This window comes from Alligator sinensis, unplaced genomic scaffold (assembly GCF_000455745.1).
Source record: "Alligator sinensis unplaced genomic scaffold, ASM45574v1 scaffold1300_1, whole genome shotgun sequence".
Classification (NCBI taxonomy): domain Eukaryota; kingdom Metazoa; phylum Chordata; order Crocodylia; family Alligatoridae; genus Alligator; species Alligator sinensis.
This window is the reverse complement of record NW_005843162.1, coordinates 271,840-288,468: the sequence shown is the minus strand read 5'-3', so window position 1 is coordinate 288,468 and position 16,629 is coordinate 271,840. Positions and strand designations below refer to the sequence as shown.

The 16,629-nt window shown below is 49.1% G+C and overlaps 5 protein-coding genes across 5 annotated transcripts in view; 4 read left to right on the top strand and 1 right to left on the bottom strand.

The window, feature by feature from the left end:
- The window catches only part of LOC102375667 (olfactory receptor 4N2-like), a 2,097-nt gene extending 1,508 nt beyond the window's left edge, over positions 1-589 (top strand). Inside the window, exon 2 of the mRNA XM_006037726.2 lies at positions 1-589. This exon is cut by the window's left edge and continues 388 nt beyond it. Coding sequence (XP_006037788.2) covers positions 1-589 — 589 coding nt within the window.
- Positions 590-1,531: 942 nt separating this feature from the next.
- LOC102375424 (cathepsin G-like) lies at positions 1,532-7,734 on the top strand (the record flags this gene model as incomplete). Its single annotated transcript, XM_025194109.1, has 4 exons — positions 1,532-1,540; positions 2,476-2,548; positions 7,164-7,247; positions 7,610-7,734. Coding segments are annotated over exons 1-4 (291 nt in total), but the record flags the coding sequence as incomplete, so codon positions are not given.
- Positions 7,702-10,997, top strand: LOC112548405 (cathepsin G-like). The gene is made up of 4 exons (XM_025194116.1): positions 7,702-7,766; positions 9,453-9,597; positions 9,748-10,008; positions 10,214-10,997. Exons 1-4 carry the CDS (start codon positions 7,735-7,737, stop codon positions 10,361-10,363), a joined length of 588 nt encoding a protein of 195 aa, XP_025049901.1. The 5' UTR covers positions 7,702-7,734; the 3' UTR covers positions 10,364-10,997.
- Positions 10,998-15,744: 4,747 nt separating this feature from the next.
- Positions 15,745-16,568, bottom strand: LOC112548402 (ribonuclease pancreatic-like). The gene has a single exon (XM_025194102.1). The coding sequence runs from the start codon at positions 16,566-16,568 to the stop codon at positions 16,131-16,133; it is 438 nt and encodes a 145-aa protein (XP_025049887.1). The 3' UTR covers positions 15,745-16,130.
- LOC102374953 (cathepsin G-like) overlaps positions 16,567-16,629 on the top strand; it is a 3,244-nt gene continuing 3,181 nt past the window's right edge. Inside the window, exon 1 of the mRNA XM_025194108.1 lies at positions 16,567-16,598. Within this exon, the coding sequence (XP_025049893.1) occupies positions 16,567-16,598 (32 nt within the window). The remainder of the gene's footprint in view (positions 16,599-16,629) is intronic.

Here is a 16,629-nt window from a genome sequence, read left to right as displayed (position 1 = left end):
CTCCATGGCCTTTGATAGGTACGTGGCTATCTGCAAGCCCTTGCACTATACCACTGTGGTGAACAGGGGGGTCTGCTGGGCCTTGGTAGTGGCTGCCTGGACAGGGGGTTTCACTCACTCCATTATCCAGGTCATCCTTATCATCCGTCTCCCCTTCTGCGGTCCCAATCAGCTGGACAACTTCTTTTGTGACGTCACCCAGGTGATCGAGCTAGCCTGCGTTGACACCTACTGGCTTGAATTTGTCATATTCATCAATAACAGCCTGGTCATTTTGGTAAGCTTCTTCCTTCTGCTGATCTCCTACGGGGCCCTGCTGGTCCGGCTCAGGGCAAGCTCCTCCCATGGGAAGAGCAAAGCAGCCTCCACCTGTGTCACCCACATCATCATTGTCTTTGTCATGTTCAGCCCAGCCATCTACGTCTACTGTCGGCCCTTCCGTAGCTTCCCCATGGACAAGGTGGTGGCCGTCTTCCACACCGTGGTCTTCCCCCTCGTGAATCCCATGATCTACACGCTGAGGAACAGGGAGATCCTCAGTGCTATGAATAGGCTAATGCACAAACACAAGCTCTGGAGAGGGAAATAGAACGGAGAATAAAACCCTGAAGGGACTGAAAATAGTTTGATGGGGAGGCCAGATGCTGATGTGCTTGAAGGCACAGAAAGTCTGTAATAAAGCTGTAGGATTCATGATCTAGAGCAAGGCATGCTTTTGCTAGAAATTAGAGGCAGGCACAGAGCCAGGCCATCAAATAGTTCAGATCGTACATATGCAAATCGTGCATACACTGGTGCACTATATGAGAGCTGCAGGATGATACAGATAAAAGCCGTATGTACAGTTTTTTAATACACAGCCGAATGACATGATTATGATGGGAGTACAGCAATAAAATATTTGGTGTTCTGCACGCTCACATGCACTCGTTGGTAAAATTGAGGATAATTCTGCATAAAGGAATGAGTGATTGTCTATGTCTTGTTTAGCCAAGAAAAGCTGGAGAGTTGGCATTGCTCTGTGAGCCTCATCTAGCTTGTCAGGTTCTGGAGTGGCCATAGGGCAGTACCTCTCGAGCCAAGTAATTACCAGCTGTGAATCTTTCTTTGCATTAGGGTGCTTGTACATTTAGAAATGACTGATTGCACTTCAACAAATGACAAACGAGCCAGCATGTATCCAAGTGAAGAGAATCCAGTACACCTACTAATGAGACCACAGGGATGAGTGACTCATTAACGAGGTTTCTACAGAAAAAAGTGTAATTGTAGCATCTATGGAATATTAACATCGCCATCCTTTAATATCTATTCAATAATGATATACTGTTTTTAAGTGTTTACTGGGTCATTCTACCTCTTGACAATCTTGTGGAAAAGTGTAGAGCACTGGCTCTTGGTCTTTTTTAGATCTAACAGTCCCCTCCTTAGACTCACAGCATCCGTTGGAAAATCCCACCTCTTAGTTTTCATTTGCTCTTTGAGTAGGGAAAAAGCAATAAAGCAATTCTCCTGCTGCAAAGAACTCAAAATGACCACGGTGGGTCAAAATGTTTTTAACACGATGGATTCCTGTTGAAATCTCTTGGTTTTTCTTATGAATCGTGTTTGCACACCTAACTACGCCAACAGTACATGGCATTAGTGACTGATGCCACTTTAGTCAGGGGGGGCACATGCCCCCCCGGCGACCAGTCAGCAACTGGGGCGGGGGTCCCCCAATGAGTAATCTCACTGACCGGTGGGAGTGGGGGGTCCTCTACAGCCAATCACACTGCCCAGGAAGCGGCTGCAGCACTCCCAGAAGTGGATGCAGCGCTACATTTGGTGCTCCCACTCCCCGGCTGGTGCTCGCAGGGCGGGCACCAACACTCCCACCTGCCCTCCCCCCCATGCACATCACCAAAACAGGGAGCACGGCTTGTCAGGGGGTGTACCAGCACTCTCAGGGGTGCACGTGCACCCCCCATGCGCCCCTTATGTATCACCACTGGTACATGGCACCCTGCAGCACCTGAAAAAGGATCTGAAGGCACCTCTGGTGCCATGGCACCTTGGTCTAGAGTTTGTATCTACTGTACCTGACAGCAGAGCTTAGCTTTGTCTCTCTTCGGATTTGGGAGAAGGAGGAAGCCAGCAATTTTGTCTGTGGGAGTGGGAGGGAAAAGCAGAACATGTCCAAGAAGGCCAGGGAAGAGAGAGAGACTTTTAAAATTACTTTTCAGACCTTTATAATAAAAGCATTCAAAATAAAGGGTAAGAGTGCACAACCTGCTATGGATGTATAGTACTTATAGTATACTTTATAGTACTGCTGCGAGGATATTTGTGTTTGTGAGGTTAAACCCATGTTGGGAACTTTCCTCATATGAACAGGCCAAGCTCCAATGAACACTCAGAGGTGACACTCCCAGAAGGTGGCTGGATCAGGAGGGAGCTCTGAGACAGGGATGTGACCTTCCTGAGATCCCCCAGCACCATCCCAGTCAGGCCATTCCCTTTCCCATTCTCCGTTTGACTTCTCTCGTGCTTCCCCATCCTCCCTTCGGTCCACCCCGCAACCCAGGATGGTGCCGCTAGGTGCTGTGCGTGTCGTCAAAATACAGGATCTTTGGCTTGCCAGTGTTGGCCTGCCCGTGATTGCCCTGGGACTCTGCAATGGAGATGCTCAGAGCAGTGAGGCTGCCTTGGGTGACCCCCCACCCCTTGCCCACCTGGAAGCCCAGCATGGCCACTCTCTGGCCCCAGCTAAGCTACTAACAGAGGAGCCTAGAGCCCAGGTATCCAGATGGACAAGGACCCTTCTCTGAGCCCTGATGTTGTTCCTGTTCCTGTCTTCTGCTACAGCAGCTGCTGGTAGGCAAGCTTCGCCCCTGGAGCTATGCATGGAGTGAGGCAGGGGCATGAGCTGATGAGCATGTGGGATGCTGAAGAAAGTCCTGGCTTGTTCTCTCATCCCATCCTCCCGACCCTCCTAGGCAGCAGCACACAGCACTCACCCAGTGGAAAGGCTGGTTCACATGGGAATGAGCCCAACTTCCAGCCTGCACCCCATCACGTGTTCCCCTCCTGGGACACCAGCTCTGTTTATTGCTTTGGGGACCAGCCGGGCCTCCCCACTTCACACAGGATCTCTGTAGACACTTGCACTTGGATTATAACTTGCAAGCACTCCTATTGCCCAATTCTTTTTTTTTTTTTATTGTGCATCTTGATGCCATAACCCTTTGCCAAGTCTTTTTTATTATAGGTTGGCCCTGTGAACTTATCTTTATAGTGTGTTTACCTGGCAAGCATCCTAACCCTATAACCCTGACAATTATAGGCTTCTTTGTAAGTCGGCTACTGATAAAAGAGACAAGCAACAGGTCTTGTGCCTGACCGTATATCGGTTACACCCAGAGTACGAGATACACATATCTATGAGTGCCTGTGTCTGACTCCCCATTACTGTAAAGTAAAAGTTAAAGTTTTAACTTGTAAAACAGTACAAATGAAAGGACCGGTGTGGAGAAGAGGAAATTTGGCCAGCAGCAAGTGTTTTGGGAGACTTCCTGGGTTTTCTCCCAATTTCCATCTATTCTAACAGACATTTTCTGATTTTTTTTTCCCCACTTTGTCTTTCTGAGACTCTCAGAATCCAGCCTAAATCAGTTCTTCAGTAATCTGGTCTGAAATAAAGAGGATAGCCCTCTATAAGCCCAAATGCAAAGTGCTACCCTTACAAAGAAGCAATAACATGCACAAATACCAAATTGAGAGTGACCAGGCTCCAGTTCTGGTGCAAAGAGTCTGGGACTGATAATAGAAACACGGCTGAATGCTCATCAACAATGCAATATGACTGAAAAGAAAAGCTAATCACATGCTGTATGGTTTGTAACAAGAGTGTCATCTGCAAGCCACGGGGAGTGATTCTTTCACTCTATTCAGCAACGGTGTGACGTCATCTGGAGTACTGGGTCTAGTTTTAGGGACCAATCTTTGAGAAAGAAAGGAAGAAATTAAAAAGAGTCCAGAAGAGAACGACAAAAAAGACTTACAGGTCTAGGGAACCCCACATATGAGGAAAGGTGGAGGAATTGGAGCTATTTAGGTTAGAAAAGAGTATACTGGGTGTGTCTGCACAAGATGCTAAATGCACAGTAACCAAATTATATTGTGCATTAGCATGTCATGGCAAAACCCATGCTAATACACTAATTCACAGTAGTATTGGGCTACTGCACATTATAATCACTTAAAAATCGTGCATTAAGGATTGATTTAGTACCTGGTAATACAGGTACTAAACTTAATGCGCAGTATTACGGCACATTAATGAACATGTAGACATGCTCACAAAGAGGTGATTTGATAACCATTTTCTAATTCAAAATACATCGTAGTGAAGAGGGTGGAAATCAATGGCTCTCTATGTCCACAGGAAGGAGGATGGGAAGTAATGGGTTGAAAGTGCAACTATGGAGATTGGGACTGACTACTGAAGTTGGGTTAAGTAGATCTCACTAGGAGGGTGATTAATCACAGCAAGCGATTGCAAAGAGAGACTGGGGAATCTCCACCATCAGCAGTTTTTAAGGGCAGGTTAGAAAGCTTTCAGACAAAAAGGGGCTCAGCAGCTGATGCTAAACATGAAGCTACACATATGCAGCTCCCTGACCCACTTGTTCCAACCATTCAGACACTTGGACTCTGCAATTAGATGCCTAACCCTAGCAGGGCAGAAGGCTCCAGGCCAGAAAGCTTTCCTGCCTCTTCCATCCTGGCCCTGGACTTGCTCTGCCCATTGCAATCAATCCTGGCCTGCAGTCTCCTGCTATCCCAGCCCCAGGCTTCTTCAAATAGGGATGGGAGCAACGTTCGTTGGCACAGTTGAGCACAGACCGAGATAACAGCAAGTCAAGACTGAGTTGCCAGCAGATCTGTGGTCTGGGAAGCACCAGGCTGGAATGGCCAAGGGAGCAGCAGGGCAGTGGTGAGACTGTGTGCCCTACTCCTGGGGCCGGGGTAACAAGTCCATGCAGATCTGGATGGAGGAGCACTGCATCCACTTGTAAGGGTTGGGCCATTACAGCAAATGTCTCTCCTTCACCACGTCCTGCTCCCACTATGTCAATCGTTGCCTTTTATTGCCAGCTTCTTAGAAACATCTGTTCACCATGTGGACTTGCTAATCTTCTCCTTTGATATTTCTTTGCCTGATCAAGCACCATGCAGCAGGCACCTGGCACAGGTAGATCAAAGGGAATCTGTGGGGAAGTCAAGGTCAGGGCTAGCTGGAGACTGCAGGTCGGGATGGAGGAGAGTTGACAATGGCTCTTAGAGTTAGTTGTCTCTCTTTCATCCTATGCCCCTCTCACTTGACAGCTGTTTCCTTTGAGTACTATTTCCTGGAAAGAACCCATTCACCATCTGGATTTACTAATCCTCCCCTCCCATAATCCCTCATTTCTTGCCCAGCTAAGGTCCATATAATGCACACCTAACAGGGATGGAAGCTCAGAGAAAGATCTCCAGTTCAACAGAGGTTTGGACCCATCTGGCAGCTCCAAGGCTAGGTAAGAGGAGACATAACTGCTCTCTGCAGTCACAGACACACGGGCAAGAAGTGTCGGTACTATCCAGCAGGACGCAGATCAGCTGGTGGGAACGTGTGTGTTCATGTGTGTGTGCGTGCACGCTGTCTGAAGCAGTTGGTATTGGTGTTCTTGGTGCTAAATGTTGGGGACAGAATCATCCATCTCCTACATCAGGAGCTGAACTCATCTTTCACCCATTTAGAGACCAGCCCATGATCTATGATGGGGACAGATTGTCTTCTGCCTGCTTCTCCTTGTGGGGGGGAGATCTTGCCCAAGGAACTTACTATCTATGGGGTGTCTCCATCCTGCTTTCCTCCAGCCAGTGGGATCCTCCTCTGTGAGCCTCACCACTGAGAGCACTAGTGCTAACCCCAGTCTGTGTCTAGAGGCAAGCAGGGTCTCACTGGGAGCAGCACTGAGCATCCCCACAAGAGCTGGTGCAGAAATTGGGGTTTGCAGGACGCTCACATAAAAGCCTGGATCTCTTCATTAACCCCTGATAGGAGCTGGGATCCACTCCTTTTCTGTTGTGTGTAGAGACAGTCTGGCGCAGGATTTGCTACACTGCTGAGGGCCTGCAACCGGGGATTGTAGATACAAGTCATGTCTGCGACGGATCGGGACTGATGCAAGGTTGCCAGGTCTTGAGGTGGGCCTGTGGTCCCTCAGCAGTGGGAAGACAGGGAGTAGAGACACAAGCTGCAGTTTCTCTCATTGCTGTTCCTTCCTCTCCCTTTTCTGGGTGCATTTGTTTGCTTTTGCCCCTGAGAAAATGGACTGGACTTTGACAACAATAGTGGCAACACCAGCTCCAGCCCAGTTCAACAAATGGTTTCCGCTTCCTCCCGACTATTAAGCCCATCTCTCATATGAGGGTGCTGATCCAGCCAGAGACAGTGAGGAAGGGATACTATCACAAGGAGCTCCTTACTTCTAAGATGATTTTAATGGTTTTCTTTCTTTTTTTCCCCCTGCATGTTTAAGAAGTATTAAAAAGCTTTCTGGTACAATTTTTTTCCAAGAAGGTAGCCGGCGATACATTAACGTGAAATACTGGACTGTTTCATGCTGTAAAATAGGACAGTTTCTAACACTTTATCCGTTCTTCAGCTCCCAATGTCCCCCTTCATCATTATTTCAGTTTGTGAAATGCCAATGGGAACTGTGGGAAGGGAATGGGGATAACAAAAATCCCACAATGCTCTGCACAGGAGCATGAATCTAGTGTATTCAGATGCTTTCTCTGTGCCCATCACCCTGGCATTTGTCCTCCTCAAGGTCCTATGATTGGGCTTCAGGTCTACAATGGGCTTCCCAATTTCAAGAGGAATTTCTGCCATTAGCTCTCCGTTGGGGAAAAGAAACCCAGGACAGGGTTCAAACCTGTCCTCTCCTCTGACACAAGCTCACATGCACAAATGCATGCACAAATACCCACGCAGAGCCGAATGGCCATGTGATTTAACCTTCAACCCACTCCACCAGCGGTTCATAAAGGCGCCCACAGGACGCCAGCTTTATCTCAGGGGCTGTGAACATGATTTGGAGGTTTCCTTTGGGTATTTATTATATCTCCAGGTTATTGCTTTCCCGAGATTGGGAAGATGTTGCTCCTGCTTCTGCTGCCTGTGGCTCTGCTCCTGCCCTCCACACTTGGGGATGGTGAGTATGGACGAGGTTCGTGGCCGTAGGGAACAAAGGCCAGTCTGCCAGGGTTCAGGGTTCTCCCCTAAACAGGAGACTTTACATGCAGCTGTATCAAAATGCACTTTCTCTCCTTGTGCCCAGATTAGTGCTCATCCCCTGCATTACTGACCACTGCCACCATCTCTGTGTCATCTGCAAACCATCTGAGAGACCAGTTTCTGTTTCCCGGGTGGGGATGGTGGGAGTTCAGGGATGAGAGCCTTTAACAACTTCCCTCTGAGATCTAGGGATGGAGCAAGACCATGGAGGGGTGGATTTCTGACCCACATGTTGTCTCAAGGCAGGTGACTTTCCCCTCTTTCCTGTCTCCATGCCAGACAAGATCACTGGGGGACGTGAAGCTGCAAATGACTCCCATCCCTACGTGGCCTCCATGAACATAGAAATATTTGGCCAAGTGAGAAAGAGATGTGCAGGATTCCTGATCCGGGAGGACGTGGTGATGACGGCGGCTCATTGTTACGTCAGGTTCAGGTGAGGAATCCCACCTGATCTCCAAGGGATCGGTCCAAGAAGAATACACCCAGTTTCCTAGTCATGAAGTGACCCACCCTGTTCCTTGGGAAAAATGTCCAGCACACCTACAGCCTAGGGAATGACCTGCTGGGTGGCACGGAAGTGGAAAGGGATCCTGGAGTCCTAGTAGACTCCAAGATGAACACGAGTCAGCAGTGTGACGAAGCCATCAAAAAAGCCAATGGCACTTTATCGTGCATCAGCAGATGCATGACAAATAGGTCCAAGGAGGTGATACTTCCCCTCTATCGGGCGCTGGTCAGACCGCAGTTGGAGTACTGTGTGCAATTCTGGGCGCCGCACTTTAAGAGGGATGCGGATAGCCTGGAGAGGGTTCAGAGAAGGGCCACTCGTATGGTTAAGGGCTTGCAGGCCAAGCCCTATGAGGAGAGACTAGAGAAACTGGATCTATTCAGCCTCCGCAAGAGAAGGTTGAGAGGCGCCCTTGTGGCTGCCTATAAGTTCATCACGGGGGCACAGAAGGGAATTGGTGAGGATTTATTCACCAAGGCGCCCCCGGGGGTTACAAGAAATAATGGCCACAAGCTAGCAGAGAGCAGATTTAGATTGGACATTAGGAAGAACTTCTTCACAGTTCGAGTGGCCAAGGTCTGGAACGGGCTCCCAAGGGAGGTGGTGCTCTCCCCTACCCTGGGGGTCTTCAAGAGGAGGTTAGATGAGTATCTCGCTGGGGTCATCTAGACCCAGCGCTCTTTCCTGCTTATGCAGGAGGTCGGACTCGATGATCTATTGAGGTCCCTTCCGACCCTAACATCTATGAATCTATGAATCTATGGAGGAACCCCTACCCTGGCTCTAGATGGAGGCTGGTGTCCCTTAAAGGGGAGGGCCCAGGGGGTGCCGTGGTGCGGCTGCACCCTCCTTTGACTCCTGCTCCACCCACATTTCAAATCTAGCTGCCTGAGAGAGGCAGCAGCATTTCTATTCAGGCAGTGCTGAAAATGTCAATTGACTTCATGGCTCATTAACCTCTCCCTGATTCCTGCTAATATCTCTCCACTTCACAGGTGTTAACAACCCACTCCCTTTTTTAATGGTCCTCACCTTGCACTATTCAAACTAAAGGACTAATGTCACAATATCTTTTGACTGTTTCCTATTTTTCCCTAGTTTGTTCTGCTTTTCAAAGTTTATTTATAATCTAGCAATTTAGTGGATATTCCAAAAGTGATATTTGGTTTGCTTTCATCATAAACTGAATACCACAATGCATCTTACTAAAGCATCTAGTTTCTCTTTAACTGGATAAGCAATACATGTTGCATTATATATGATCGTGTGCCGTGCTATCTGGCACCTGGTTCACACTCCTAGATCCTCCCCTGGGCCCTGTGTCTCACTTCCACCTCCCTGAGCTGGCCAATATGCCCACCTCGGAGCCAGACCAGAGCCACTGGCCCTCCAGGGAAAAGACCCCCTATTGCATTCCCTTCCCAGGATCTGAGCAAGGTGGAATAAGATCACACTCAGCTGCTTAAGCCCGCTTGTGTGTCTAAGAACTGCATTGGGATCTGGACCACAGCACCCAAAAGGGGTCAGAGAGTGTAAGAGCCACAGAGAAATGCTCTAGACATCCTGTTTGCAATGCCTGGACAGCTACAGTATCCTGAGATTTCCACACAGGGATTTAAACAAAATATCTGTGGTGCTGGGAGCTCACAACGTTCGGAAACCAGAAGCAAACTCACAGAAGATTGACGTGCGTCACCAGATTGTCCACCCGAAATACAGGAGGAAAACTAAACACAATGACATCATGCTGCTGCAGGTACATCCCTCGTTATATTAGCCTGTCCCCAGTGACTCACGCTGCTGCAGGGTCCGGCCCCGTCACATAATCCCACCCCGCAGGAGCTCAGGCTCCTTCCTTGTTCTGCGGGATGAGTCTTTATCCTGTGGGTTTTTTTCTCCATGGCAGCTGACTCAAAAAGCCAAGCTGAACGACCAAGTGCAACTTATTGGCCTGCCTGCAAAAGGGGAAGCAGTGCAACCGGGAACCGTGTGCCGTGTGTCTGGCTGGGAAGGCAGAAGCCTGTGGAACTGGAAGTCCTTGAATGTGCTGCTGGAGGTGGACCTGCCGGTGCGGCGTGATCGAGTCTGCGAGAAGGCTTTCTACACGTATGCTGCCCGGGTGCAGATGTGTGCCGGGGACTCCTCCAGCAAGAAATCAGCTTTCAGAGTAAGTGTGTTCCTTGGCTCATGAAGTAAGGGACATTGACCCCAAGTTGTGGGTGCTGGCCCAGACTGCAGGATGACCCCGGACTGTGTCAGCCTTGTTGGGTGTGATATTGAAACGCATCCTGGTGCAGAGAGGGGCGGCGAATCCCATCTCTGCCACAGAAGGATGCAATGAGACTCATCTCACATCTGGCTTTATTTCACAGGTTGATTCTGAGGGAGCACTGGTGTGCAACGGGACAGCCCACGGCATCCTCTCCTACGGACCCCGAAGAAGGACCTTCCCTCAAGTGTTTGCAAAAGTCTCCAGTTTCATTCCCTGGATTGAGAGTGAGCTTAAAAAGCTCAAGCCCTAGGCTTGAGCTACCAACATCTACCAACATCACCCAATTTTTCCATCGCCCTGCACCTCCCCAGCAGAGACGAATCAGACCAGAGTGAGAAACCAAGCAGCAGTCCAGCAAGAGACTAAGAACTTAATTCAACAGCAATAAATAATGATTTCAGAAAGGAAACAACAATAACTTGGAAATGAAACAACAATTTGATACCAAATAATGTTTCACTTGAACCTACGCAGAATTCAAACTCACAGCATTGTGAAAGTAAATTACATCATGGAATAAAAATAAGGGCAATTTTCACTTCAACACAATAAATCTGTAAATCAATTGCAAACTGGAACTTTCAAAAAACAAAATCAAACCAAATTCACTCAAATGGCACGAAAACCACCCTAAGCCCTTTCAGCTTCCTAGTACAGCCATGGGGTGGCAATAGAGATCTCCAGTGCTTTCCGTGTCCAAATGGTGGGGGAAAATCAGATGAGAGGCTGCCTTTCTAAGACCTGAGCTTGCTTATATGCCAATCAATTAACCGACAGTGTGCTGGAAGCAAGTGCCCTGAGTTCAGAGCCTTGCTCTTTTCCATTGTCACCCTTTCTTTTCCCCTCTGCCTCTGTGCTACTGGTTAATTAGACTTACTGCTTTTCCTCGCTGCAATGAATAAAAATGTTAAAAGCAATTTGTGTCAACATCCCATGAATGAATTTCCTGAGCCTTAGTATCAGGAATGGACTCTTCATCTCACAGGCTAGGGCGATCGCGGAGCGAATGTAGGGGGGAAATAGTCTTTAACAAGGTGGAGCTGTGGTACTAGATGAGACACAACTGGTTGGAGATGAACAAGGAATAAATCCACTTGACAGGGTACAGAGCTTATCCTGATGCCATCTGGGGCTGGTGGCGATTGGGGCAGGGAGGATAGGTGTGTGGCTGGATGGTTGTAAAGATGGAAATACATTCATCGATTGTGAGGGGCTGGAAGGGCCTTACAGGTCATTGGGTCCAGCCCCCAAGAAAGATGGATGTCCATGACTAAGGACTGGTGGAGAGACTTATAGATGGAGAGAAGAAGGGAAAGTGAGATGGCTTTGCTTGGCAAAGGGAAGATAATGTATGCATAGATGGACGGCTACATGGGTGCCTGAACAAAAGATGGATACATCTGGATAGAGAATGCTGAACAGGGGTATGAATTCATGAACAGGTGGCAAGGCTAGATGGATCAGCTGCCAGGGCAATACAGGGGGCAAAGGGGCCAGGGGAGCACTTGGATGGATAAACGTGGGAGCGGGGAGGGCCTGTCACCTCTGTGCTTGGTGCTGGAGCTGGTGCATCTCATATTGTCCCCACATTCGCCTACTGCAAACATGCAACTCTCGGTCCCTTGGGATGCTATCACAGAGCTTTCTGACCGTGAAAAGGAAAATGCTTGGGCTTAGAGCTGAGCCCTGGGCTGACTGCATGGTGCTCCAGGGCTTCTCTGAGCTGTCTCTAGAAACATCCCCTTCACCCCCAGGTCTAGTCCAGGGTAAATTGGACCCATTCTTCCCCGGTGTACAAAGGGTACGATGAAGGCAGGGAAACTGAGGCATGCACTAAGAGAAACATTACCAAGCACAATTAATATAGAAATATTACACAGTGCTGTCACATACAGTCACCGATCTGAAACTTTCCAATGTACCGGACCTTCAGTTGCTACCCCCCGCCCTCCCCGGCCACCTCATTGCTAAAGATGCTGTGATTGTGACTTTGAGAAGACATCTAGGGACATAAAAAAACACAACTTGAGGTTTAATGAGGGATTGCCCACACTTTTACATAAATAGCATAGTTTGTAATGATTTACTGAATAGAAGTGATGAGCAAAGGAAAAAAAAGACCTAACTAACTACTAACATTTTATTTTTCTAAATGTAGATTAGTCAGACAGGATATGGACCTCTCATGAGGCTCATCATTTGCAAATTCTGAGAAAGTTTTACGTTCCAGGCTGCAGGATAACAAAACCCTCGTGGTCCAATAAATAATAATGATTCAGACAAGCAACGGTCCTGCATCTCCATGAGAAGAAGATTGTAGCACGTAACACTATTGCTGCTAGCTGGAAAATATTGACCCTGTACCCCTCTCTTCTTTAGCTATTCCTGGCTTTCTTTTGTCTTAAACTGCCATCTAAACCACTTCCTTCTGCTCAGCATGTTGCTCTTGACCCCCTTGACTAAGGGTTTCAAGAAACAAACCGTCTCCAGCATTTATAAGTTCAATGAGGCTTGAGGAGAACTGCTTAGCTGAGCCTTGGCCTGTCGTGCTCTCTATACAAGTCGACTTTGGTTCATCAGCGAGATGCCAATCGACCTGCCTCCTGTGGAGGAGACACAAGTTTCTGTAGAAGGGCTTTTCTTGAAAACACCTGTTTCACTTGGCATTTTCCATACTGTGGTAGGAAGGGGTCATTCCCTTGCTGAGGGCTGCATGACGGCATCAACGGGAAGTTGTCGGCATCTTTGTGTGTGTGTCAGTTGTTGCAATAAAGCCCTTTTGAGAGCAGAAAGTCTCCCTGCCTTTTAGCTATGAGAGAGCACGCATTCAACCCTCCTGCATAAGCCACTGTATTTTTATCTGCATTTTTTCCCTTCAACATATTCTCACTTTTACTTAGTTATGACCTTTTTTCCTCCTCTAAACAGGGTTTTGCAATTTGCTGAATAGCATCAACAGTCAACGTCCCCCATTAGATATTTATCCAAAGGTTGCAAAATGAACTGACAGACTGATACCAATCTTCAAATATTGCAAGGGGTGCTGCGAAGAGGAAGGCTATAAGCTGCTCTGTATGGCGGCCTTGCACAGAACAAGACATAATGGGCTTGAACTGCAGTGGGGTGAATTAGGGTAGACATCAGGAAAACTTTTCATGTGTGATGATAGTTAAGCCCTGGAATAGAGAACCAAGGGAGGCTGTTGGGATCACAAACAGGTTAGATAAATATCTGTCAAGAATGATTTCGGCATGCTTGATCCTACACAAGGAGGACTAGATGAGTTTTCAAAGTTGGTTCCATAATATTGGCTCAAATTCTCAAGAGATCTTGTACTATAATCATGTGCTTGTTGCTAAATTTAGATAGGTTTTTATAAAATGTGGGATAAAAAACATTGACATTCAAGCACCTTTTGATTACTTGTTGAGTTATAATATCAATGATAAATGTTCTTCAGCTGGATAGTAGGAAGGGAAAACCAGATGGAGACATGTTCCAATACAAGGCAAGGAAACATCCCCTGTTTGGGAAGCCCCTTCCCCATCCTCATGGCAAGAACAGCCTTACCGCTACCACAAGGACTGAGAGAGCAGAAGGACCGTGTCCGCCGTGCCCTAACCACCGGCTGACACCCAAAGGGTGAGTCAGGCCTGGCTTTGCACATGTAGGTCCTTGAGCTTCACTCACGTCTTGCAGTTGAGGTCGGCAGGGTATAAGGATGATGGGATCGTGCCCCACCCTGCAAATTAGCTCTGGACCTGCCTCTCAGCCTGTGTGCGGACATGTGTGTGAGTGGAGGGGTCTATGGATATGATGAGCACAAAGCCCTGAAAGAATAAGCAGCTTTTGCAGCGTAGCTGGCATAGAGAGGGCAAGACCAGGCCTGCATAGCAGTACTCATGGTGATGGTGTCGGTGCTATCTGACCACTAGTGCTGCCCTTCCTACCGTGATATTTGCTGTCTCGAGTCTGATAAAAGGAACATGACAGGGAGGAGATGCAAGACGGGATCAGACTATGAATCTAGTCAGTTTGACACCCCTGGGATTTACTCCTCAGCCCAGCCAGCCCTAGCCTCCTTCCTCTTCTATCCCACGTGAGCCCCTGGCCAGGCAGCCTGGTCTCTCCCTGCACTTCCTTCACATCAGCTCCTGGGCCCAGATATCTTAGTGTCCAGGGACTCCTACACAGACATGGTTCGCAGACCAGCCCTTTTCAAATGGCCTTGCTGCTGTAAGAGGATCAGTTCCTTACACCTGGCATCACCTGTCCACTGCCCCCTTCACCCATTGCGCTGCTGTTTCTGCCTAGGGCAGCACACAGGTAGTAACATGATGGCTGGACTGTTGGTCTGAGATGAGGAGGGATGTGGCTGCAGACCTGGCTGGCTGGGCCTGGAAGCTGTCCCATGCAGCGCTCCATGCCGTCTGACTAGGTCACAAGGTTGCTCAGAGAAGGCGGGCGACTTCGTTTTCATTAACGAATTTTCGGGAACCTGAATAGAGTGAACTAAAATCACACAGCAGTGGTTAAGTCCACTTAGGTGCCTACTAGGCAGTCTAGGGTCTGGCTCCTAGTCTCTTGGTGTGACCTGGTGCTTTGTCTCTTACTGACTTTGAAGCCAGTGGCTATATCCTGTTGGAGTGCAGGAGACTGGTCTGGACTGGGATAGAGGGAGATGGGATGGGCCAATGTAGGGAGAGGTAGCTGATCTGGGGGATGCTGGTCTGGAAGGCCCAGCAGAAGGGAGACTGGGACAGATGGAGTTAGAGGCTCAGGAGGCAATGGGAGAACCTGGGGTAAGGCTGTTTGGGGAGAGGTTGGCGAGGTGTGGCCAAGGTGCTGCTCTGGGGACAGGGGATGCCAATGCATTAATGCAGGAGCAGCTGGTCTAGCTGTTGTATGTACTTTCACTCATCTCCCCTCCATCATCCTGCCAGTAGTGCTGTAGGGGCAGGGGGGGACTCATTCAAGTCGCTGGATGCCAGCAATCTCCTCTCCATTGACACATATTGAGGCCCAGCCCTACCCAACCAGTGTCTGCTACTGTCCCTGTCACCCCTGCAGCAGCCTCACTTAGGCTCAGAAGACCCATCAGGTGCGGGGGGCAAGAGGGGCAATTAGGCTGCGTGCAATGGGAGGTAAAATAGCCTCCGGTTTCTTGGTGGTTACTCTGCAACTCACTAGCGGAATCATTTCCGTGGTGCGGGACGGTAACTGGGATAAGGTTTTATTGCCTAGTAGTACCCACTTTCAGTGCTCATTACAGCTGAGTGCACACGCTGTGTGTAGGGATCAGCTGGCAGGCTGAACAGGCTGGTGCGTTTAACATTGTCCACATTGTGTACAAGCACCTGCAGTCTCGACAGAGGGGAGTTCGTTCAGGAGTATAATTCAATTGCCTGGGTGAGCCCCAGACATCCTAGCTGATGGGGACTGTGTTGGTATGACAGGGAGTAGCCTCCAAGGGGGGGCCTCCCTTCCCAGTGCCTGTGGGACTGCTCAGACACCCCCTCCCTCCATGGGCTCCAGGGAAAAGGCCCCGTATCCCATTCCCTTCATACTGCTAAGCAATCGCGTGATGTTCTCTGCAAGGTGCTCTGCACAAACACACTCACACTTGTTCTGAATTTGCAGGGAAGTAGTTTATTGCAAGAACAGCAGGAGAATTGAGCAGACTTCCATTTTCCAAGGTGCAATCAGAGACGGTCAAATCCCCGCGCTGCACAGTCAACATCTACCCGCTCAGTGGACAAGGGATGGGGAAGGGTTGGCTTCACTGTATAATGGACACTAGCAGGAAGCAGAAGGTGAGGGGTGGGAGATGGATGCCCCGTGCTCATGCACATTGAGGGAAGGTTGGGAGATCCCATCCCGAGGCCCCAAGCAACTGGAATGTGGAAACTCAGTGAGCATTAGCCTAGGAAGAGCAGAAAGCAGGAGGGCATGTCATGAGAGCAAAGGCAGGTTGTGCAAGAAGCTGGATGCTCTCTGCATGGCCTAGCCCTTGAGCCCTACAGGATTTGCTCCAAGCGCACAGGTAATCGGTTGTGACAGGCCACCCGGATCCTGCGGGTCTGGGACCCGGACGAATAGACACAAGGCCTCCTGAAGGTCCGGGGCACCAGGCGGCATACAGTGAGGTCGAATGACTTCTTGCTGTCATAGAGGTCGTTTCTGAAATGCTCCCCAAGACTGGTGCAGAGGGCTCTGATCTGGTTGATAGGGGCATGGATGAAGACGTTGAAAGGCTTGCAGCTGGTCGTGGTCATGCCCCGTTCCTGCATCAAGACGTTGCAGTAAGATCTGCTCTTAGCACCGCCGGTCTTGGGGTAGTCAACATGCTCGGACACAAACTCCTGGAAGCTGGCACCCTGGGTGAACTGGACCAGGCAGAGGCACAGCAGTGCAGAGAGCAGCAGCACCATGGGGCATGGACCCCTTGCAGCCATGGCTCTGTCCTTCACAGGATCTTCCTGGAGGTGGAGACACGGGATGGCGAGGGAGTGCCAT